The sequence below is a fragment of the Rhinoderma darwinii genome, assembly GCF_050947455.1.
Source record: "Rhinoderma darwinii isolate aRhiDar2 chromosome 5 unlocalized genomic scaffold, aRhiDar2.hap1 SUPER_5_unloc_3, whole genome shotgun sequence".
Taxonomy (NCBI): Eukaryota; Metazoa; Chordata; class Amphibia; order Anura; family Rhinodermatidae; genus Rhinoderma; species Rhinoderma darwinii.
Window position 1 is genome coordinate 666,811 of NW_027461787.1, and position 24,927 is coordinate 691,737.

Sequence of the window (24,927 nt, forward strand, 5' to 3'; positions counted from 1 at the left end):
GAACACGTCATATAGAGAAGCGTCACTCCACAGAACACGTCACATATAGAAGCGTCACTCCGCAGAACACGTCACATAGAGAAGCGTCACTCCGCAGAACACGTCACAGAGAAGCGTCACTCCGCAGAACACGTCACAGAGAGAAGCGTCACTCCGCAGAACACGTCACAGAGAAGCGTCACTCCGCAGAACACGTCACAGAGAAGCGTCACTCCACAGAACACGTCACATAGAGAAGCGTCACTCCACAGAACACGTCATATAGAGAAGCGTCACTCCACAGAACACGTCTCATAGAGAAGCGTCACTCCACAGAACACGTCATATAGAGAAGCGTCACTCCACAGAACACGTCACATAGAGAAGCGTCACTCCACAGAACACGTCATATAGAGAAGCGTCACTCCACAGAACACGTCACATAGAGAAGCGTCACTCCGCAGAACACGTCACATAGAGAAGCGTCACTCCGCAGAACACGTCACAGAGAAGCGTCACTCCGCAGAACACGTCACAGAGAGAAGCGTCACTCCGCAGAACACGTCACAGAGAAGCGTCACTCCGCAGAACACGTCACATAGAGAAGCGTCACTCCGCAGAACACGTCACATAGAGAAGCGTCACTCCGCAGAACACACCACATAGAGAAGCGTCACTCCACAGAACACGCCACATAGAGAAGCGTCACTCCACAGAACACGCCACATAGAGAAGCGTCACTCCACAGAACACGTCACATAGAGAAGCGTCACTCCACAGAACACGTCACATAGAGAAGCGTCACTCCACAGAACACGTCACATAGAGAAGCGTCACTCCACAGAACACGTCACATAGAGAAGCGTCACTCCACAGAACACGTCACATAGAGAAGCGTCACTCCACAGAACACGTCACATAGAGAAGCGTCACTCCACAGAACACGTCACATAGAGAAGCGTCACTCCACAGAACACGTCACATAGAGAAGCGTCACTCCACAGAACACGTCACATAGAGAAGCGTCACTCCACAGAACACGTCACATAGAGAAGCGTCACTCCGCAGAACACGTCACATAGAGAAGCGTCACTCCGCAGAACACGTCACATAGAGAAGCGTCACTCCGCAGAACACGTCACATAGAGAAGCGTCACTCCGCAGAACACGTCACATAGAGAAGCGTCACTCCGCAGAACACGTCACATAGAGAAGCGTCACTCCGCAGAACACGTCACATAGAGAAGCGTCACTCCGCAGAACACGTCACATAGAGAAGCGTCACTCCGCAGAACACGTCACATAGAGAAGCGTCACTCCGCAGGACACGTCACATAGAGAAGCGTCACTCCGCAGGACACGTCACATAGAGAAGCGTCACTCCACAGAACACGTCACATAGAGAAGCGTCACTCCACAGAACACGTCACAGAGAAGCGTCACTCCACAGAACACGTCACATAGAGAAGCGTCACTCCACAGAACACGTCACATAGAGAAGCGTAACTCCACAGAACACGTCACATAGAGAAGCGTCACTCCACAGAACACGTCACATAGAGAAGCGTCACTCCACAGAACACGTCACAGAGAAGCGTCACTCCACAGAACACGCCACATAGAGAAGCGTCACTCCACAGAACACGTCACATAGAGAAGCGTCACTCCACAGAACACGTCACATAGAGAAGCGTCACTCCACAGAACACGTCACATAGAGAAGCGTCACTCCACAGAACACGTCACATAGAGAAGCGTCACTCCACAGAACACGCCAGATAGAGAAGCGTCACTCCGCAGAACACGTCACATAGAGAAGCGTCACTCCGCAGAACACGTCACATAGAGAAGCGTCACTCCGCAGAACACGTCACATAGAGAAGAGTCACTCCGCAGAACACGTCACATAGAGAAGCGTCACTCCGCAGAACACGTCACATAGAGAAGCGTCACTCCGCAGAACACGTCACATAGAGAAGAGTCACTCCGCAGAACACGTCACATAGAGAAGCGTCACTCCGCAGAACACGTCACATAGAGAAGCGTCACTCCGCAGAACACGTCACATAGAGAAGAGTCACTCCGCAGAACACGTCACATAGAGAAGAGTCACTCCGCAGAACACGTCATATAGAGAAGCGTCACTCCGCAGAACACGCCATATAGAGAAGCGTCACCCCACAGAACACGTCACATGGAGAAGCGTCACCCCACAGAACACGTCACATAGAGAAGCGTCACTCCACAGAACACGTCACATAGAGAAGCGTCACTCCACAGAACACGTCTCATAGAGAAGCGTCACTCCACAGAACACGTCACATAGAGAAGCGTCACTCCACAGAACACGTCACATAGAGAAGCGTCACTCCACAGAACACGTCACATAGAGAAGCGTCACTCCACAGAACACGACACATAGAGAAGCGTCACTCCACAGAACACGTCACATAGAGAAGCGTCACTCCACAGAACACGTCAAATAGAGAAGCGTCACTCCACAGAACACGTCACATAGAGAAGCGTCACTCCACAGAACACGTCACATAGAGAAGCGTCACTCCACAGAACACGTCACATAGAGAAGCGTCACTCCACAGAACACGTCACATAGAGAAGCGTCACTCCACAGAACACGTCACATAGAGAAGCGTCACTCTAGTGGTTGGCAGGCAGATAGCGAATACAAAAGGGAACAAATGTGCCAAGGCACACCAAGAAGCCAAATTTCCCAGCCACTAACAAATATGTTAAATTAAAATCGACCTTTTCTTATTTTCCCAGTGAAGGTGTCCATGAGGAGATGTAGAATGAGCACAGACATGTCCAGCCAGTGTTAGTTCAGCGTCTCCCTTCATGTTCTGTGGAGTGACGCTTCTCTATGTGCCGGACAGAGTGTCAGTGAATTGATATTGAATATGACAGGCCAGCAGCTGCAGACGGCTCAGCCTCAATGTATCGTAACAAGATCTGGCTGATTAAAAGATAGAGTATAGCCCCCCCGACATGTTTCGCTGTTAACACAGCGTCCTCGGGATCAGGGGGGGGAGACCTTTCCGGAACTGTCGTGTTCCCCGTTGACGTCCTATTACAGGACCGCGCTGGAGGTCACTGATGTCTTTACCACGACCCGTCCTGCCACTGATGTCAGTAACGTGACCACAGGGCGAGTGCCGGATGTTATACACCGGGTGGGGGGGGTGCCGGATGTTATACACCGGGTGGGGGGGGGGGTGCCGGATGTTATACACCGGGTGGGGGGGGTGCCGGATGTTATACACCGGGTGGGGGGGGGGTGCCGGATGTTATACACAGGGTGGGAGGGGTGCCGGATGTTATACACCGGGTGGGGGGGTGCCGGATGTTACACACCGGGTGGGGGGGTGCCGGATGTTACACACCGGGTGGGGGGGTGCCGGATGTTACACACCGGGTGGGGGGGGTGCCGGATGTTACACACCGGGTGGGGGGGGTGCCGGATGTTACACACCGGGTGGGGGGGTGCCAGATGTTACACACCGGGTGGGGGGGTGCCAGATGTTACACACCGGGGGGGGGGGGGGGGTGCCGGATGTCGTACACCGGGTGGGGGGGTGCCGGATGTCGTACACCGGGTGGTGGGGTGCCGGATGTTACACACCGGGTTGGGGGGTGCCGGATGTTACACACCGGGGGGGTGGATATGTATGAGGTACCGGGCTGACGGATATGTATGAGGTTCCGGGCTGACGGATATGTATGAGGTTCCGGGCTGACGGATATGTATGAGGTTCCGGGCTGACGGATATGTATGAGGTACCGGGCTGACGGATATGTATGAGGTTCCGGGCTGACGGATATGTATGAGGTTCCGGGCTGACGGATATGTATGAGGTACCGGGCTGACGGATATGTATGAGGTTCCGGGCTGACGGATATGTATGAGGTTCCAGGCCGGCGCTGCTGGATATATGTGAGGTTCCGGGCTGGCGCTGCAGGATATATGACTTTCCGGGCTGGCGCTGCAGGATATATGAGGTTCCGGGCTGGCGCTGCAGGATATATGAGGTTCCGGGCTGGCGCTGCAGGATATATGAGGTTCCGGGCTGGCGGTGCTGGATATATGTGAGGTTCCGGGCTGGCGGTGCAGGATATATATGAGGTCCCGGGCTGGCGCTGCCGGATATATGAGGTCCCGGGCTGGCGCTGCAGGATATATATGAGGTCCCGGGCTGGCGCTGCAGGATATATATGAGGTCCCGGGCTGGCGCTGCAGGATATATATGAGGTCCCGGGCTGGCGCTGCAGGATATATATGAGGTTCCGGGCTGGCGCTGCAGGATATATATGAGGTCCCGGGCTGGCGCTGCAGGATATATATGAGGTCCCGGGCTGGCGCTGCCGGATATATATGAGGTCCCGGGCTGGCGCTGCAGGATATATGAGGTCCCGGGCTGGCGCTGCAGGATATATGAGGTCCCGGGCTGGCGCTGCCGGATATATGAGGTCCCGGGCTGGCGCTGCCGGATATATATGAGGTCCCGGGCTGGCGCTGCCGGATATATATGAGGTCCCGGGCTGGCGCTGCAGGATATATATGAGGTCCCGGGCTGGCGCTGCAGGATATATATGAGGTCCCGGGCTGGCGCTGCAGGATATATATGAGGTCCCGGGCTGGCGCTGCCGGATATATGAGGTCCCGGGCTGGCGCTGCAGGATATATGAGGTCCCGGGCTGGCGCTGCCGGATATATGAGGTCCCGGGCTGGCGCTGCAGGATATATATGAGGTCCCGGGCTGGCGCTGCAGGATATATATGAGGTCCCGGGCTGGCGCTGCAGGATATATATGAGGTTCCGGGCTGGCGCTGCTGGATATATGAGGTCCCGGGCTGGCGCTGCAGGATATATATGAGGTCCCGGGCTGGCGCTGCAGGATATATATGAGGTTCCGGGCTGGCGCTGCAGGATATATATGAGGTTCCGGGCTGGCGCTGACGGACGTGTTGAGGCCGGACATGAAGCTTTGGAGTTATAACTGTTGTTTGTGTTATTTCCTTGTCTCCCCCGTCTTGGTATATGGAGCCCCCCATCCTCTTCCTCCTCTCTCTCCAGGCCCCCGCTGTGACCCCGTCATCTATAGTCATGCCGTCTGACCTTGCAAAGAAAAAAGCTGCCAAGAAGAAGGAGGCGGCCAAGGCTCGTCAGAGACCCAAGAAAGAGAATGGAGACGCTGCTGGCGAGGAGGCGGAGTCACAGTCAGCCAATGGCACTTCAACCCCTGGTCAGTCCTCCTAAATATTGCACTAACCACATGGTCATCAACATGCTGTTGAGTGGGGAATCTCGGCAGCACAGAGTATTTCAGGAGAGGATTGTGCTGATCTTGTGGAAGGTCACAGACTGGCATAGTGGAAGGAGTGCAGCAGCACAGAGTATTTTAGGAGGAGTGTTGATCTTCTGGGGGTTTAGTTCTCTGATGTTTCTTCTCTGTAGATGTGGATGACGTTACCTGTCAGATGGAGGAGTTTGAGATTCGGAAGGCCGAGGCCCGGGCGGTCACCGGTGTCCTGGCCTCCCACCCAAACAGCACGGACGTTCACATCATCAACACGTCACTGACCTTCCATGGACAAGAGCTGCTGAACGACACCACCGTGGAGCTGAACTCCGGCCGCAGATACGGACTCATCGGCCTCAACGGGACAGGTGAGGAGGGGGGACGTCATGGGGGTCACATACCACACCATGTATCACTCCCAGCATCCTGACCCCAAGAGCTCACCATCTAATCTCCATATATCACACAATGTATCACTCCCATCATCCTGACCCCAAGAGCTCACCATCTAATCTCCATATACCACACCATGTATCACTCCCAGCATCCTGACCCCAAGAGCTCACCATCTAATCTGCATATATCACACACAATGTATCACTCCCAGCATCCTGACCCCAAGAGCTCACCATCTAATCTCCATATATCACACATAATGTATCACTTCCATCATCCTGACCCCAAGAGCTCACCATCTAATCTCCATATATCACACAATGTATCACTCCCATCATCCTGACCCCAAGAGCTCACCATCTAATCTCCATATATCACACAATGTATCACTCCCATCATCCCTGACCCCAAGAGCTCACCATCTAATCTCCATATATCACACACAATGTATCACTCCCATCATCCCTGACCCCAAGAGCTCACCATCTAATCTCCATATATCACACAATGTATCACTCCCATCATCCTGACCCCAAGAGCTCACCATCTAATCTCCATATATCACACAATGTATCACTCCCATCATCCTGACCCCAAGAGCTCACCATCTAATCTCCATATATCACACACAATGTATCACTCCCATCATCCTGACCCCAAGAGCTCACCATCTAATCTCCATATATCACACAATGTATCACTCCCATCATCCTGACCCCAAGAGCTCACCATCTAATCTCCATATATCACACACAATGTATCGCTCCCATCATCCTGACCCCAAGAGCTCACCATCTAATCTCCATATATCACACACAATGTATCACTCCCATCATCCCTGACCCCAAGAGCTCACCATCTAATCTCCATATATCACACAATGTATCACTCCCATCATCCTGACCCCAAGAGCTCACCATCTAATCTCCATATATCACACATAATGTATCACTCCCATCATCCTGACCCCAAGAGCTCACCATCTAATCTCCATATATCACACATAATGTATCACTCCCATCATCCTGACCCCAAGAGCTCACCATCTAATCTCCATATATCACACAATGTATCACTCCCATCATCCCTGACCCCAAGAGCTCACCATCTAATCTCCATATATCACACAATGTATCACTCCCATCATCCCTGACCCCAAGAGCTCACCATCTAATCTGCATATATCACACAATGTATCACTCCCATCATCCTGACCCCAAGAGCTCACCATCTAATCTCCATATCTCACACAATGTATCACTCCCATCATCCTGACCCCAAGAGCTCACAATCTAATCTCCATATATCACACCATGTATCACTCCCATCATCCTGACCCCAAGAGCTCACCATCTAATCTCCATATATCACACAATGTATCACTCCCATCATCCTGACCCCAAGAGCTCACCATCTAATCTCCATATATCACACATAATGTATCACTCCCATCATCCTGACCCCAAGAGCTCACCATCTAATCTCCATATATCACACAATGTATCACTCCCAGCATCCCTGACCCCAAGAACTCAACATCTAATCTCCATATATCACATAATGTATCACTCCCATCATCCTGACCCCAAGAGCTCACCATCTAATCTCCATATATCACACACCATGTATCACTCCCATCATCCCTGACCCCAAGAGCTCACCATCTAATCTCCATATATCACACACCATGTATCACTCCCATCATCCCTGACCCCAAGAGCTCACCATCTAATCTCCATATATCACACATAATGTATCACTCCCATCATCCTGACCCCAAGAGCTCACCATCTAATCTCCATATATCACACCATGTATCACTCCCATCATCCCTGACCCCAAGAGCTCACCATCTAATCTCCATATACCACACCATGTATCACTCCCATCATCCTGACCCCAAGAGCTCACCATCTAATCTCCATATATCACACACCATGTATCACTCCCATCATCCCTGACCCCAAGAGCTCACCATCTAATCTCCATATATCACACAATGTGTCACTCCCATCATCCCTGACCCCAAGAGCTCACCATCTAATCTCCATATATCACACAATGTATCACTCCCATCATCCCTGACCCCAAGAGCTCACCATCTAATCTCCATATATCACACACAATGTATCACTCCCATCATCCTGACCCCAAGAGCTCACCATCTAATCTCCATATATCACACACAATGTATCACTCCCATCATCCTGACCCCAAGAGCTCACCATCTAATCTCCATATATCACACACAATGTATCACTCCCATCATCCTGACCCCAAGAGCTCACAATCTAATCTCCATATATCACACATAATGTATCACTCCCATCATCTTGACCCCAAGAGCTCACCATCTAATCTCCATATATCACACACAATGTATCACTCCCATCATCCTGACCCCAAGAGCTCACCATCTAATCTCCATATATCACACAATGTATCACTCCCATCATCCTGACCCCAAGAGCTCACCATCTAATCTCCATATATCACACACAATGTATCACTCCCATCATCCTGACCCCAAGAGCTCACCATCTAATCTCCATATATCACACATAATGTATCACTCCCATCATCCTGACCCCAAGAGCTCACCATCTAATCTCCATATATCACACACAATGTATCACTCCCATCATCCTGACCCCAAGAGCTCACCATCTAATCTCCATATATCACACATAATGTATCACTCCCATCATCCTGACCCCAAGAGCTCACAATCTAATCTCCATATACCACACAATGTATCACTCCCATCATCCTGACCCCAAGAGCTCACCATCTAATCTCCATATATCACACACAATGTATCACTCCCATCATCCTGACCCCAAGAGCTCACCATCTAATCTCCATATATCACACATAATGTATCACTCCCATCATCCTGACCCCAAGAGCTCACCATCTAATCTCCATATATCACACAATGTATCACTCCCATCATCCTGACCCCAAGAGCTCACCATCTAATCTCCATATATCACACAATGTATCACTCCCATCATCCCTGACCCCAAGAGCTCACCATCTAATCTCCATATACCACACAATGTATCACTCCCATCATCCTGACCCCAAGAGCTCACCATGTAATCTCCATATATCACACACAATGTATCACTCCCATCATCCTGACCCCAAGAGCTCACCATCTAATCTCCATATATCACACATAATGTATCACTCCCATCATCCCTGACCCCAAGAGCTCACCATCTAATCTCCATATATCACACAATGTATCACTCCCATCATCCTGACCCCAAGAGCTCACCATCTAATCTCCATATATCACACAATGTATCACTCCCATCATCCCTGACCCCAAGAGCTCACCATCTAATCTCCATATACCACACAATGTATCACTCCCATCATCCTGACCCCAAGAGCTCACCATCTAATCTCCATATATCACACATAATGTATCACTCCCATCATCCTGACCCCAAGAGCTCACCATCTAATCTCCATATATCACACAATGTATCACTCCCATCATCCCTGACCCCAGGAGCTCACCATCTAATCTCCATATACCACACAATGTATCACTCCCATCATCCTGACCCCAAGAGCTCACCATCTAATCTCCATATATCACACAATGTATCACTCCCATCATCCTGACCCCAAGAGCTCACCATCTAATCTCCATATATGACACACAATGTATCACTCCCATCATCCTGACCCCAAGAGCTCACCATCTAATCTCCATATATCACACAATGTATCACTCCCATCATCCTGAGCCCAAGAGCTCACAATCTAATCTCCATATATGACACACAATGTATCACTCCCATCATCCTGAGCCCAAGAGCTCACCATCTAATCTCCATATACCACACCATGTATCACTCCCATCATCCTGACCCCAAGAGCTCACCATCTAATCTCCATATATCACACACCATGTATCACTCCCATCATCCCTGACCCCAAGAGCTCACCATCTAATCTCCATATATCACACAATGTATCACTCCCATCATCCCTGACCCCAAGAGCTCACCATCTAATCTCCATATATCACACAATGTATCACTCCCATCATCCCTGACCCCAAGAGCTCACCATCTAATCTCCATATATCACACACAATGTATCACTCCCAGCATCCTGACCCCAAGAGCTCACCATCTAATCTCCATATATCACACACCATGTATCACTCCCATCATCCCTGACCCCAAGAGCTCACCATCTAATCTCCATATATCAAACATAATGTATCACTCCCATCATCCTGACCCCAAGAGCTCACCATCTAATCTCCATATATCACACAATGTATCACTCCCATCATCCCTGACCCCAAGAGCTCACCATCTAATCTCCATATATCACACACAATGTATCACTCCCATCATCCCTGACCCCAAGAGCTCACCATCTAATCTCCATATATCACACACAATGTATCACTCCCATCATCCTGACCCCAAGAGCTCACCATCTAATCTCCATATATCACACATAATGTATCACTCTCATCATTCTGACCCCAAGAGCTCACCATCTAATCTCCATATATCACACAATGTATCACTCCCATCATCCTGACCCCAAGAGCTCACCATCTAATCTCCATATATCACACAATGTATCACTCCCATCATCCCTGACCCCAAGAGCTCACCATCTAATCTCCATATATCACACATAATGTATCACTCCCATCATCCTGACCCCAAGAGCTCACCATCTAATCTCCATATACCACACAATGTATCACTCCCATCATCCCTGACCCCAAGAGCTCACCATCTAATCTCCATATATCACACACAATTTATCACTCCCATCATCCTGACCCCAAGAGCTCACCATCTAATCTCCATATATTACACAATGTATCACTCCCATCATCCTGACCCCAAGAGCTCACCATCTAATCTCCATATATCACACAATGTATCACTCCCATCATCCTGACCCCAAGAGCTCACCATCTAATCTCCATATATCACACAATGTATCACTCCCATCATCCTGACCCCAAGAGCTCACCATCTAATCTCCATATATCACACAATGTATCACTCCCAGCATCCTGACCCCAAGAGCTCACCATCTAATCTCCATATATCACACAATGTATCACTCCCATCATCCTGACCCCAAGAGCTCACCATCTAATCTCCATATATCACACAATGTATCACTCCCATCATCCCTGACCCCAAGAGCTCACCATCTAATCTCCATATATCACACATAATGTATCACTCCCATCATCCTGACCCCAAGAGCTCACCATCTAATCTCCATATACCACACAATGTATCACTCCCATCATCCCTGACCCCAAGAGCTCACCATCTAATCTCCATATATCACACACAATTTATCACTCCCATCATCCTGACCCCAAGAGCTCACCATCTAATCTCCATATATTACACAATGTATCACTCCCATCATCCTGACCCCAAGAGCTCACCATCTAATCTCCATATATCACACAATGTATCACTCCCATCATCCTGACCCCAAGAGCTCACCATCTAATCTCCATATATCACACAATGTATCACTCCCATCATCCTGACCCCAAGAGCTCACCATCTAATCTCCATATATCACACAATGTATCACTCCCAGCATCCTGACCCCAAGAGCTCACCATCTAATCTCCATATATCACACAATGTATCACTCCCATCATCCTGACCCCAAGAGCTCACCATCTAATCTCCATATATCACACAATGTATCACTCCCATCATCCTGACCCCAAGAGCTCACCATCTAATCTCCATATATCACACAATGTATCACTCCCATCATCCCTGACCCCAAGAGCTCACCATCTAATCTCCATATATCACACACAATGTATCACTCCCAGCATCCTGACCCCAAGAGCTCACCATCTAATCTCCATATATCACACACAATGTATCACTCCCATCATCCCTGACCCCAAGAGCTCACAATCTAATCTCCATATATCACACACAATGTATCACTCCCATCATCCTGACCCCAAGAGCTCACCATCTAATCTCCATATATCACACAATGTATCACTCCCATCATCCCTGACCCCAAGAGCTCACCATCTAATCTCCATATACCACACAATGTATCACTCCCATCATCCTGACCCCAAGAGCTCACCATCTAATCTCCATATATCACACACAATGTATCACTCCCATCATCCTGACCCCAAGAGCTCACCATCTAATCTCCATATATCACACATAATGTATCACTCCCATCATCCTGACCCCAAGAGCTCACCATCTAATCTCCATATATCACACAATGTATCACTCCCATCATCCCTGACCCCAAGAGCTCACCATCTAATCTCCATATACCACACAATGTATCACTCCCATCATCCTGACCCCAAGAGCTCACCATGTAATCTCCATATATCACACACAATGTATCACTCCCATCATCCTGACCCCAAGAGCTCACCATCTAATCTCCATATATCACACACAATGTATCACTCCCATCATCCTGACCCCAAGAGCTCACCATCTAATCTCCATATATCACACAATGTATCACTCCCATCATCATGACCCCAAGAGCTCACCATCTAATCTCCATATATCACACATAATGTATCACTCCCATCATCCCTGACCCCAAGAGCTCACCATCTAATCTCCATATATCACACAATGTATCACTCCCAGCATCCTGACCCCAAGAGCTCACCATCTAATCTCCATATATCACACAATGTATCACTCCCATCATCCTGACCCCAAGAGCTCACCATCTAATCTCCATATATCACACACAATGTATCACTCCCATCATCCCTGACCCCAAGAGCTCACCATCTAATCTCCATATATCACACACAATGTATCACTCCCATCATCCTGACCCCAAGAGCTCACCATCTAATCTCCATATATCACACAATGTATCACTCCCATCATCCTGACCCCAAGAGCTCACCATCTAATCTCCATATATCACACAATGTATCACTCCCATCATCCCTGACCCCAAGAGCTCACCATCTAATCTCCATATATCACACACAATGTATCACTCCCATCATCCTGACCCCAAGAGCTCACCATCTAATCTCCATATATCACACACCATGTATCACTCCCATCATCCTGACCCCAGGAGCTCACCATCTAATCTCCATATATCACACACCATGTATCACTCCCATCATCCTGACCCCAGGAGCTCACCATCTAATCTCCATATATCACACACCATGTATCACTCCCATCATCCTGACCCCAGGAGCTCACCATCTAATCTCCATATATCACACACCATGTATCACTCCCATCATCCTGACCCCAGGAGCTCACCATCTAATCTCCATATATCACACACAATGTATCACTCCCATCATCCTGACATAGGAGGTCAGTGTAACTCTGTGTCGCTCTCGCTGTGGTCAGATGTTGGTCTGTATTTGGAGTGTAGGAATATTATCTGCACTGACACGCGGCTTCTCATGAAGGTCACACCCGGGGCCCTCAGTGCCCGCTTTGTTGCTGTGTGGCAGATCTTGTCAATGGAGAGCTGTGCTTGTCGGGGGCTGGTCGGGGGCCGGGCTGGTCGGGCGCCGGGTTTGTCGGTGGTCGGGCGCCGGGTTTGTCGGGGGCCGGGCTGGTCGGGGGCCGGGCTGGTCGGGGGCAGGGCTGGTCGGGGTGCTCGGGGGCAGGGCTGGTCGGCCGTTTCTCATGCCTGCGCTTCTTCTTCACCAGGGAAGTCTATGCTTCTGTCAGCGGTGGGGAAACGCGAGGTGCCAATACCAGAACACATTGACATCTATCACCTGACCCGCGAGATGCCCCCCAGCGATAAGACGGCTCTGCACTGTGTGATGGAGGTGGACACGGAGCGGACAATGCTGGAGAAGGAAGCCGAGCGGCTGGCACATGAGGATGGTGAGAGTCTCGGCAGGGTCTGTCCTCGTTGACCTCTCCCTCTGCCTCTCCTTAAACTTGCTTGTCTTGTAGCGGAGTGTGAAAAACTTTTGGAACTGTACGAGCGTCTGGAGGAGCTGGATGCGGCAAAGGCTGAAGTGCGGGCGTCCCGGATCCTGCATGGACTCGGCTTCACCCCGGCCATGCAGCGCAAGAAGTTGAAGGACTTCAGTGGAGGCTGGAGGATGCGCGTCGCCTTGGCCAGGTAACTTCTGATCGGGGACCAGACTGCCTGGGGCCAGTCACACAGGTCATTTGGTAATGTGTCCCTTTTCTCCGTAGAGCCCTGTTCATCCGCCCATTCATGTTACTTCTCGATGAGCCGACCAACCATCTGGATCTGGAGGCCTGTGTGTGGCTGGAGGAGGAGCTGAAGTCGTGAGTATCCGCCCCGTCTATGGTGACAAAAGTCAGACCTACAAGAGCTTACGGTCTAGTTACGAGGGCAAGGTCACCAGCCTAAAGCAGCAGAAGGGTGCAACCGGTGCCGAGTCCTCCCTATATGACAGGCGGGTGCCGTCTCCTGTCCTGGGGTCTCGGTGTGACAGGCGGGTGCAGTCTCCTGTCCTGGGGTCTCGGTATGACAGGCGGGTGCAGTCTCCTGTCCTGGGGTCTCGGTGTGACAGGCGGGTGCAGTCTCCTGTCCTGGGGTCTCGGTGTGACAGGCGGGTGCAGTCTCCTGTCCTGGGGTCTCGGTGTGACAGGCGGGTGCAGTCTCCTGTCCTGGGGTCTCGGTATGACAGGCGGGTGCAGTCTCCTGTCCTGGGGTCTCGGTGTGACAGGCGGGTGCAGGCTCCTGTGCTGGGGTCTCGGTATGACAGGCGGGTGCAGTCTCCTGTCCTGGGGTCTCGGTGTGACAGGCGGGTGCAGTCTCCTGTCCTGGGGTCTCGGTGTGACAGGCGGGTGCAGTCTCCTGTCCTGGGGTCTCGGTATGACAGGCGGGTGCAGTCTCCTGTCCTGGGGTCTCGGTGTGACAGGCGGGTGCCGTCTCCTGTCCTGGGGTCTCGGTGTGACAGGCGGGTGCCGTCTCCTGTCCTGGGGTCTCGGTGTGACAGGCGGGTGCAGTCTCCTGTCCTGTGGTCTCGGTGTGACAGGCGGGTGCAGGCTCCTGTCCTGGGGTCTCGGTGTGACAGGCGGGTGCAGTCTCCTGTCCTGGGGTCTCGGTATGACAGGCAGGTACAGTCTCCTGTCCTGGGGTCTCGGTGGGACAGGCGGGTGCAGTCTCCTGTCCTGGGGTCTCGGTGTGACAGGCGGGTGCCGTCTCCTGTCCTGGGGTCTCGGTGTGACAGGCGGGTGCAGTCTCCTGTCCTGGGGTCTCGGTATGACAGGCAGGTACAGTCTCCTGTCCTGGGGTCTCTGTATGACAGGCGGGTGCCGTCTCCTGTCCTGGGGTCTCGGTATGACAGGCGGGTGCAGTCTCCTGTGCTGGGGTCTCGGTATGACAGGCGGGTGCCGTCTCCTGTCCTGGGGTCTCGGTGTGACAGGCGGGTGCCGTCTCCTGTCCTGGGGTCTCGGTGTGACAGGCGGGTGCAGGCTCCTGTCCTGGGGTATGACAGGCGGGTGCAGTCTCCTGTCCTGGGGTCTCGGTGTGACAGGCGGGTGCAGTCTTCTGTCCTGGGGTCTCGGTGTGACAGGCGGGTGCAGTCTCCTGTCCTGGGGTCTCGGTATGACAGGCGGGTGCAGTCTCCTGTCCTGGGGTCTCGGTGTGACAGGCGGGTGCAGTCTCCTGTGCTGGGGGCTCGGTGTGACAGGCGGGTGCAGTCTCCTGTCCTGGGGTCTCGGTGTGACAGGCGGGTGCCGTCTCCTGTCCTGGGGTCTCGGTGTGACAGGCGGGTGCAGTCTCCTGTCCTGGGGTCTCGGTGTGACAGGCGGGTGCAGTCTCCTGTCCTGGGGTCTCGGTGTGACAGGCGGGTGCCGTCTCCTGTCCTGGGGTCTCGGTGTGACAGGCGGGTGCAGTCTCCTGTCCTGGGGTCTCGGTATGACAGGCGGGTGCAGTCTCTTGTCCTGGGGTCTCGGTGTGACAGGCGGGTGCAGTCTCCTGTCCTGGGGTCTCGGTGTGACAGGCGGGTGCAGTCTCCTGTCCTGGGGTCTCGGTGTGACAGGCAGGTACAGTCTCCTGTCCTGGGGTCTCGGTGTGACAGGCCGGTGCAGTCTCCGGTCCTGGGGTCTCGGTGTGACAGGCGGGTGCCGTCTCCTGTCCTGGGGTCTCGGTGTGACAGGCGGGTGCAGTCTCCTGTCCTGGGGTCTCGGTGTGACAGGCGGGTGCCGTCTCCTGTCCTGGGGTCTCGGTGTGACAGGCGGGTGCAGTCTCCTGTCCTGGGGTATGACAGGCGGGTGCAGTCTCCTGTCCTGGGGTCTCGGTGTGACAGGCGGGTGCAGTCTCCTGTCCTGGGGTCTCGGTGTGACAGGCGGGTGCAGTCTCTTGTCCTGGGGTCTCGGTGTGACAGGCGGGTGCCGTCTCCTGTCCTGGGGTCTCGGTGTGACAGGCGGGTGCCGTCTCCTGTCCTGGGGTCTCGGTGTGACAGGCGGGTGCAGTCTCCTGTCCTGGGGTCTCGGTGTGACAGGCGGGTGCAGTCTCCTGTCCTGGGGTCTCGGTGTGACAGGCGGGTGCAGTCTCCTGTCCTGGGGTCTCGGTGTGACAGGCGGGTGCAGTCTCCTGTCCTGGGGTCTCGGTGTGACAGGCGGGTGCAGTCTTCTGTCCTGGGGGCTCGGTGTGACAGGCGGGTGCAGTCTTCTGTCCTGGGGTCTCGGTGTGACAGGCGGGTGCAGTCTCCTGTCCTGGGGTCTCGGTGTGACAGGCGGGTGCAGTCTCCTGTCCTGGGGTCTCGGTGTGACAGGCGGGTGCAGGCTCCTGTCCTGGGGTCTCGGTGGGACAGGCGGGTGCAGTCTCCTGTGCTGGGGTCTCGGTGTGACAGGCGGGTGCAGTCTCCTGTCCTGGGGTCTCGGTATGACAGGCGGGTGCAGTCTCCTGTCCTGGGGTCTCGGTGTGACAGGCGGGTGCAGTCTCCTGTCCTGGGGTCTCGGTGTGACAGGCGGGTGCCGTCTCCTGTCCTGGGGTCTCGGTGTGACAGGCGGGTGCCGTCTCCTGTCCTGGGGGCTCGGTGTGACAGGCGGGTGCAGTCTCCTGTGCTGGGGTCTCGGTGTGACAGGCGGGTGCAGTCTCCTGTCCTGGGGTCTCGGTGTGACAGGCGGGTGCAGTCTCCTGTCCTGGGGTCTCGGTGTGACAGGCGGGTGCAGTCTCCTGTCCTGGGGTCTCGGTGTGACAGGCGGGTGCCGTCTCCTGTCCTGCGGTCTCGGTGTGACAGGCGGGTGCAGTCTCCTGTCCTGGGGTGTGACAGGCGGGTGCAGTCTCCTGTCCTGGGGTGTGACAGGCGGGTGCAGTCTCCGGTCCTGGGGTCTCGGTGTGACAGGCGGGTGCAGTCTCCTGTCCTGGGGTCTCGGTGTGACAGGCGGGTGCAGTCTCCTGTCCTGGGGTCTCGGTGTGACAGGCGGGTGCAGTCTCCTGTCCTGGGGTCTCGGTGTGACAGGCGGGTGCAGTCTCCTGTCCTGGGGTCTCGGTGTGACAGGCGGGTGCCGTCTCCTGTCCTGGGGTCTCGGGTATGACAGGCGGGTGCCGTCTCCTGTCCTGGGGGCTCGGTATGACAGGCGGGTGCAGTCTCCTGTCCTGGGGTCTCGGTGTGACAGGCGGGTGCCGTCTCCTGTCCTGGGGTCTCGGTATGACAGGCGGGTGCAGTCTCCTGTCCTGGGGTTCGGTGTGACAGGCGGGTGCAGTCTCCTGTCCTGGGGTCTCGGTGTGACAGGCGGGTGCAGTCTCCTGTCCTGGGGTCTCGGTGTGACAGGCGGGTGCCGTCTCCTGTCCTGGGGTCTCGGTGTGACAGGCGGGTGCAGTCTCCTGTCCTGGGGTCTCGGTGTGACAGGCGGGTGCCGTCTCCTGTCCTGGGGTCTCGGGTATGACAGGCGGGTGCCGTCTCCTGTCCTGGGGGCTCGGTATGACAGGCGGGTGCAGTCTCCTGTCCTGGGGTCTCGGTGTGACAGGCGGGTGCAGTCTCCTGTCCTGGGGTCTCGGTGTGACAGGCGGGTGCCGTCTCCTGTCCTGGGGTCTCGGTATGACAGGCGGGTGCAGTCTCCTGTCCTGGGGTTCGGTGTGACAGGCGGGTGCAGTCTCCTGTCCTGGGGTCTCGGTGTGACAGGCGGGTGCAGTCTCCTGTCCTGGGGTCTCGGTGTGACAGGCGGGTGCAGTCTCCTGTCCTGGGGTCTCGGGTATGACAGGCGGGTGCCGTCTCCTGTCCTGGGGGCTCGGTATGACAGGCGGGTGCAGTCTCCTGTCCTGGGGTCTCGGTGTGACAGGCGGGTGCCGTCTCCTGTCCTGGGGGCTCGGTATGACAGGCGGGTGCAGGCTCCTGTCCTGGGGTCTCGGTGTGACAGGCGGGTGCAGTCTCCTGTCCTGGGGTCTCGGTATGACAGGCAGGTACAGTCTCCTGTCCTGGGGTCTCGGTGGGACAGGCGGGTGCAGTCTCCTGTCCTGGGGTCTCGGTGTGACAGGCGGGTGCCGTCTCCTGTCCTGGGGTCTCGGTGTGACAGGCGGGTGCAGTCTCCTGTCCTGGGGTCTCGGTATGACAGGCAGGTACAGTCTCCTGTCCTGGGGTCTCTGTATGACAGGCGGGTGCCGTCTCCTGTCCTGGGGTCTCGGTATGACAGGCGGGTGCAGTCTCCTGTGCTGGGGTCTCGGTATGACAGGCGGGTGCCGTCTCCTGTCCTGGGGTCTCGGTGTGACAGGCGGGTGCCGTCTCCTGTCCTGGGGTCTCGGTGTGACAGGCGGGTGCAGGCTCCTGTCCTGGGGTATGACAGGCGGGTGCAGTCTCCTGTCCTGGGGTCTCGGTGTGACAGGCGGGTGCAGTCTTCTGTCCTGGGGTCTCGGTGTGACAGGCGGGTGCAGTCTCCTGTCCTGGGGTCTCGGTATGACAGGCGGGTGCAGTCTCCTGTCCTGGGGTCTCGGTGTGACAGGCGGGTGCAGTCTCCTGTGCTGGGGGCTCGGTGTGACAGGCGGGTGCAGTCTCCTGTCCTGGGGTCTCGGTGTGACAGGCGGGTGCCGTCTCCTGTCCTGGGGTCTCGGTGTGACAGGCGGGTGCAGTCTCCTGTCCTGGGGTCTCGGTGTGACAGGCGGGTGCAGTCTCCTGTCCTGGGGTCTCGGTGTGACAGGCGGGTGCCGTCTCCTGTCCTGGGGTCTCGGTGTGACAGGCGGGTGCAGTCTCCTGTCCTGGGGTCTCGGTATGACAGGCGGGTGCAGTCTCTTGTCCTGGGGTCTCGGTGTGACAGGCGGGTGCAGTCTCCTGTCCTGGGGTCTCGGTGTGACAGGCGGGTGCAGTCTCCTGTCCTGGGGTCTCGGTGTGACAGGCAGGTACAGTCTCCTGTCCTGGGGTCTCGGTGTGACAGGCCGGTGCAGTCTCCGGTCCTGGGGTCTCGGTGTGACAGGCGGGTGCCGTCTCCTGTCCTGGGGTCTCGGTGTGACAGGCGGGTGCAGTCTCCTGTCCTGGGGTCTCGGTGTGACAGGCGGGTGCCGTCTCCTGTCCTGGGGTCTCGGTGTGACAGGCGGGTGCAGTCTCCTGTCCTGGGGTATGACAGGCGGGTGCAGTCTCCTGTCCTGGGGTCTCGGTGTGACAGGCGGGTGCAGTCTCCTGTCCTGGGGTCTCGGTGTGACAGGCGGGTGCAGTCTCTTGTCCTGGGGTCTCGGTGTGACAGGCGGGTGCCGTCTCCTGTCCTGGGGTCTCGGTGTGACAGGCGGGTGCCGTCTCCTGTCCTGGGGTCTCGGTGTGACAGGCGGGTGCAGTCTCCTGTCCTGGGGTCTCGGTGTGACAGGCGGGTGCAGTCTCCTGTCCTGGGGTCTCGGTGTGACAGGCGGGTGCAGTCTCCTGTCCTGGGGTCTCGGTGTGACAGGCGGGTGCAGTCTCCTGTCCTGGGGTCTCGGTGTGACAGGCGGGTGCAGTCTTCTGTCCTGGGGGCTCGGTGTGACAGGCGGGTGCAGTCTTCTGTCCTGGGGTCTCGGTGTGACAGGCGGGTGCAGTCTCCTGTCCTGGGGTCTCGGTGTGACAGGCGGGTGCAGTCTCCTGTCCTGGGGTCTCGGTGTGACAGGCGGGTGCAGGCTCCTGTCCTGGGGTCTCGGTGGGACAGGCGGGTGCAGTCTCCTGTGCTGGGGTCTCGGTGTGACAGGCGGGTGCAGTCTCCTGTCCTGGGGTCTCGGTATGACAGGCGGGTGCAGTCTCCTGTCCTGGGGTCTCGGTGTGACAGGCGGGTGCAGTCTCCTGTCCTGGGGTCTCGGTGTGACAGGCGGGTGCCGTCTCCTGTCCTGGGGTCTCGGTGTGACAGGCGGGTGCCGTCTCCTGTCCTGGGGGCTCGGTGTGACAGGCGGGTGCAGTCTCCTGTGCTGGGGTCTCGGTGTGACAGGCGGGTGCAGTCTCCTGTCCTGGGGTCTCGGTGTGACAGGCGGGTGCAGTCTCCTGTCCTGGGGTCTCGGTGTGACAGGCGGGTGCAGTCTCCTGTCCTGGGGTCTCGGTGTGACAGGCGGGTGCCGTCTCCTGTCCTGCGGTCTCGGTGTGACAGGCGGGTGCAGTCTCCTGTCCTGGGGTGTGACAGGCGGGTGCAGTCTCCTGTCCTGGGGTGTGACAGGCGGGTGCAGTCTCCGGTCCTGGGGTCTCGGTGTGACAGGCGGGTGCAGTCTCCTGTCCTGGGGTCTCGGTGTGACAGGCGGGTGCAGTCTCCTGTCCTGGGGTCTCGGTGTGACAGGCGGGTGCAGTCTCCTGTCCTGGGGTCTCGGTGTGACAGGCGGGTGCAGTCTCCTGTCCTGGGGTCTCGGTGTGACAGGCGGGTGCCGTCTCCTGTCCTGGGGTCTCGGGTATGACAGGCGGGTGCCGTCTCCTGTCCTGGGGGCTCGGTATGACAGGCGGGTGCAGTCTCCTGTCCTGGGGTCTCGGTGTGACAGGCGGGTGCCGTCTCCTGTCCTGGGGTCTCGGTATGACAGGCGGGTGCAGTCTCCTGTCCTGGGGTTCGGTGTGACAGGCGGGTGCAGTCTCCTGTCCTGGGGTCTCGGTGTGACAGGCGGGTGCAGTCTCCTGTCCTGGGGTCTCGGTGTGACAGGCGGGTGCCGTCTCCTGTCCTGGGGTCTCGGTGTGACAGGCGGGTGCAGTCTCCTGTCCTGGGGTCTCGGTGTGACAGGCGGGTGCCGTCTCCTGTCCTGGGGTCTCGGGTATGACAGGCGGGTGCCGTCTCCTGTCCTGGGGGCTCGGTATGACAGGCGGGTGCAGTCTCCTGTCCTGGGGTCTCGGTGTGACAGGCGGGTGCAGTCTCCTGTCCTGGGGTCTCGGTGTGACAGGCGGGTGCCGTCTCCTGTCCTGGGGTCTCGGTATGACAGGCGGGTGCAGTCTCCTGTCCTGGGGTTCGGTGTGACAGGCGGGTGCAGTCTCCTGTCCTGGGGTCTCGGTGTGACAGGCGGGTGCAGTCTCCTGTCCTGGGGTCTCGGTGTGACAGGCGGGTGCCGTCTCCTGTCCTGGGGTCTCGGTGTGACAGGCGGGTGCAGTCTCCTGTCCTGGGGTCTCGGTGTGACAGGCGGGTGCCGTCTCCTGTCCTGGGGGCTCGGTATGACAGGCGGGTGCAGTCTCCTGTCCTGGGGTCTCGGTGTGACAGGCGGGTGCCGTCTCCTGTCCTGGGGTCTCGGTATGACAGGCGGGTGCAGTCTCCTGTCCTGGGGTTCGGTGTGACAGGCGGGTGCAGTCTCCTGTCCTGGGGTCTCGGTGTGACAGGCGGGTGCAGTCTCCTGTCCTGGGGTCTCGGTGTGACAGGCGGGTGCCGTCTCCTGTCCTGGGGTCTCGGTGTGACAGGCGGGTGCAGTCTCTCTCAGCTTCTCACGTTTGTGTCTTTTTCTCAGTTTCCGCCGGATCCTGGTCCTCGTGTCGCACTCTCAGGATTTCCTCAATGGCGTCTGTACAAACATTATTCACATGCACAACCGTAAGCTGAAATATTACACGGTGAGTTACCGGAGCGGCGTTGTGTGATTGCGCGGTTTCTGTGCGGCCTCGCTCATCTAGATTCTGCTTTACAGGGAAATTACGATCAGTATGTGAAGACTCGGCTGGAGCTGGAGGAGAATCAGATGAAGAGGTTTAACTGGGAGCAGGATCAGATATCACACATGAAAGTGAGTGTTGCCAGCGGTGTAGGGGGAGGAGCATGTGTGGGGGGAGGAGCATGTGTGGGGGGAGGAGCATGTGTGGGGGGAGGAGCATGTGTGGGGGGAGGAGCATGTGTGGGGGGAGGAGCATGTGTGGGGGGAGGAGCAGGTGTGGGGGCAGGAGCAGGTGTAGGGGGAGGAGCATGTGTGGGGGGAGGAGCATGTGTGGGGGGAGGAGCATGTGTGGGGGAGGAGCATGTGTAGGGGGAGGAGCATATACAATCACAGAGCGGCAATTGACAAACCATTCTTCATCCAGAATTACATTGCGCGGTTCGGTCATGGCAGCGCTAAGTTAGCTCGTCAGGCGCAGAGTAAGGAGAAGACGCTGCAGAAGATGATGTCATCAGGACTGACGGAGCGAGTGCTCACTGACAAGGTAGGTGGGATCTGTGTGTGGTTATTCCTGTCGTAGCTTCTATGCTCTCCCTGGTTTCCCCATTGACTAGCTGAGCAGCGCTCTGGGCTGTCACTGAAACCTATCAGAAATGGGAAGCCAGAATTTTTTTGGCTACAGCTCTGGATGTGACTTGAGTCCTTGATCAGCGCAGGAGTAGCGGATACGATTGTATAGCGGTGTACAGAGCTCCGGCTGAGCGCTGTAATGTTCCTTGTATTTCAGACGCTGTCTTTCTGCTTCTCGTCCTGTGGGAAGATTCCTCCGCCGGTAATCATGGTGCAGAACGTCAGTTTCCGCTACACGCCGGATGCGGTAAGGACCTGACTGGTCGGGGGCCCTGAGCTCGGCCGAGTCCACGTGTAACACCGGCCTCTTTCTCCTCCATCATTCAGCCTCTCATCTACAAGAACCTTGAGTTTGGAATAGACCTGGACACCCGAGTGGCTCTTGTGGGTCCCAATGGAGCTGGAAAGTCCACCTTATTAAAGCTGCTGACGGGGGAGGTGAGGAGCAGCGCCTGTCCTGTGTCTGCCCCACACCCCGTCAGCGTCCTCACTGATCGTCCGCTCTCTTGTCTGCTCAGCTGCTGCCGTCAGATGGAATGATCCGGAAACATTCTCATGTGAAGATTGGTCGATACCACCAGCACCTGACGGAACAGCTGGAGCTGGACCTGTCCCCCCTGGAGTACATGATGAAGTGTTACCCGGAGATCAAGGAGAAGGAGGAGATGAGGAAGATCATCGGGAGATACGGACTGACCGGAAAACAGCAGGTAAGCGCCGATCCCTCCAGGGTAATCCAGACATCATAATGGCGGCTCTCTCCCTCTGTCTCTCTCCCTCTGTATTTCTCTCCCTCCCTCTGTCTCTCTCTCTCTCCCTCTGTCTCTCTCTCTCTCCCTCTGTCTCTCTCTCTCTCCCTCTGTCTCTCTCTCTCTCCCTCTGTCTCTCTCCCTCTGTCTCTCTCTCTCTCCCTCTGTCTCTCTCTCTCTCCCTCTGTCTCTCTCCCTCTGTCTCTCTCTCTCTCCCTCTGTCTCTCTCTCTCTCCCTCTGTCTCTCTCTCTCTCCCTCTGTCTCTCTCTCTCTCTCCCTCTGTCTCTCTCTCTCTCTCCCTCTGTCTCTCTCTCTCTCCCTCTGTCTCTCTCTCTCTCCCTCTGTCTCTCTCTCTCTCCCTCTGTCTCTCTCTCTCTCCCTCTGTCTCTCTCTCTCTCCCTCTGTCTCTCTCTCTCTCCCTCTGTCTCTCTCTCTCTGTCTCTGTCTCTCTCCCTCTGTCTCTGTCTCTCTCCCTCTGTCTCTCTCTCTCTCCCTCTGTCTCTCTCTCTCTCCCTCTGTCTCTCTCTCTCTCCCTCTGTCTCTCTCTCTCTCCCTCTGTCTCTCTCTCTCTCCCTCTGTCTCTCTCTCTCTCCCTCTGTCTCTCTCTCTCTCTCCCTCTGTCTCTCTCTCTCTTTCTCTCGCTCTCTCTGGCTCGCGCTCTCTCTGGCTCGCGCTCTCTCTGGCTCGCGCTCTCTCTTTCTCGCGCTCTCTCTTTCTCGCGCTCTCTCTTTCTCGCGCTCTCTCTTTCTCGCGCTCTCTCTTTCTCGCGCTCTCTCTTTCTCGCGCTCTCTCTTTCTCGCGCTCTCTCTTTCTCGCGCTCTCTCTTTCTCGCGCTCTCTCTTTCTCGCGCTCTCTCTTTCTCGCGCTCTCTCTTTCTCGCGCTCTCTCTTTCTCGCGCTCTCTCTTTCTCGCGCTCTCTCTTTCTCGCGCTCTCTCTCTCTCGCGCTCTCTCTCTCTCCTAATACTTTTGCCTCTGCTGTTCAGGTGAGTCCGATCCGCAATCTCTCTGATGGTCAGAAGTGCCGCGTGTGCTTCGCCTGGCTTGCTTGGCAGAATCCTCATATGCTCTTCTTGGATGAACCTACAAATCACCTGGACATTGAGACGATTGATGCGCTGGCGGACGCCATCAATGACTTTGAAGGAGGGATGATGCTCGTAAGCCACGACTTCCGGCTGATCCAGCAGGTGAGGTGTTATCATGTCCCGGGGGGAGTTGTGCGCGGGATCAGGGAACGTACTGACGGATTGTGTCTGTGCAGGTGGCTCAGGAGATCTGGGTATGTGAGAAACAAGCCGTCACCAAGTGGTCCGGAGACATCTTATCCTACAAACAGCACCTGAAGTCCAGACTAAGCGAGGACGAGCCGCAGCGGAGGGGGGTGTAAGGAGATTCCATGAAATGTCTGGCTAATAAAGCGGATCATAGTCCTCAGCGGCGCGTGCTGCCGGACACGGACAGCGCTGCGGCGGCCGCGGGCTCTTCTGCATTCTTCTCATCCGCAATTTTGTGTTTTGTTTTTTTCAATAATTTATCTGTAACTGAAAGGACAAAATAAAGACAGAAAGTCGACCCTGCCGGTCCTCACTGCGTCCAGATCTCTGCTGGTGAGAGGTAGATGATGAACCTGGTCCACACCAGCGGGTGTAACCTGCCGCCATCTTGTCTGCTCTGTCCTATGTATATGGTCTCTCCACATCCCTCCGGATGGGTCCCCTGTAGTCGCTGCAGACACGGCGGCCTTCACGTATGTACAGGGCGTGGATCTCACACTAAGCCCTTTCTGTCTTGGTGGCCGCCATTACGATGGTTGTCTAGAACGCTGCACGTCGTCATCACTCA

At 55.6% G+C, this 24,927-nt stretch overlaps 1 protein-coding gene across 1 annotated transcript in view; it reads left to right on the forward strand.

The window, feature by feature from the left end:
- Window positions 1–24,657, forward strand: part of ABCF2 (ATP binding cassette subfamily F member 2) — a 30,186-nt gene extending 5,529 nt beyond the window's left edge. Inside the window, exons 2-14 of the mRNA XM_075847570.1 lie at window positions 5,072–5,240; window positions 5,453–5,665; window positions 13,424–13,606; window positions 13,679–13,850; window positions 13,928–14,023; window positions 21,564–21,666; window positions 21,741–21,836; window positions 22,129–22,248; window positions 22,492–22,581; window positions 22,662–22,772; window positions 22,853–23,044; window positions 24,069–24,272; window positions 24,347–24,657. Coding sequence (XP_075703685.1) covers window positions 5,102–5,240; window positions 5,453–5,665; window positions 13,424–13,606; window positions 13,679–13,850; window positions 13,928–14,023; window positions 21,564–21,666; window positions 21,741–21,836; window positions 22,129–22,248; window positions 22,492–22,581; window positions 22,662–22,772; window positions 22,853–23,044; window positions 24,069–24,272; window positions 24,347–24,472 — 1,845 coding nt within the window. The 5' untranslated portion in view covers window positions 5,072–5,101 and the 3' untranslated portion in view covers window positions 24,473–24,657. The remainder of the gene's footprint in view (window positions 1–5,071; window positions 5,241–5,452; window positions 5,666–13,423; window positions 13,607–13,678; window positions 13,851–13,927; window positions 14,024–21,563; window positions 21,667–21,740; window positions 21,837–22,128; window positions 22,249–22,491; window positions 22,582–22,661; window positions 22,773–22,852; window positions 23,045–24,068; window positions 24,273–24,346) is intronic.
- Window positions 24,658–24,927: the final 270 nt, after the last annotated feature.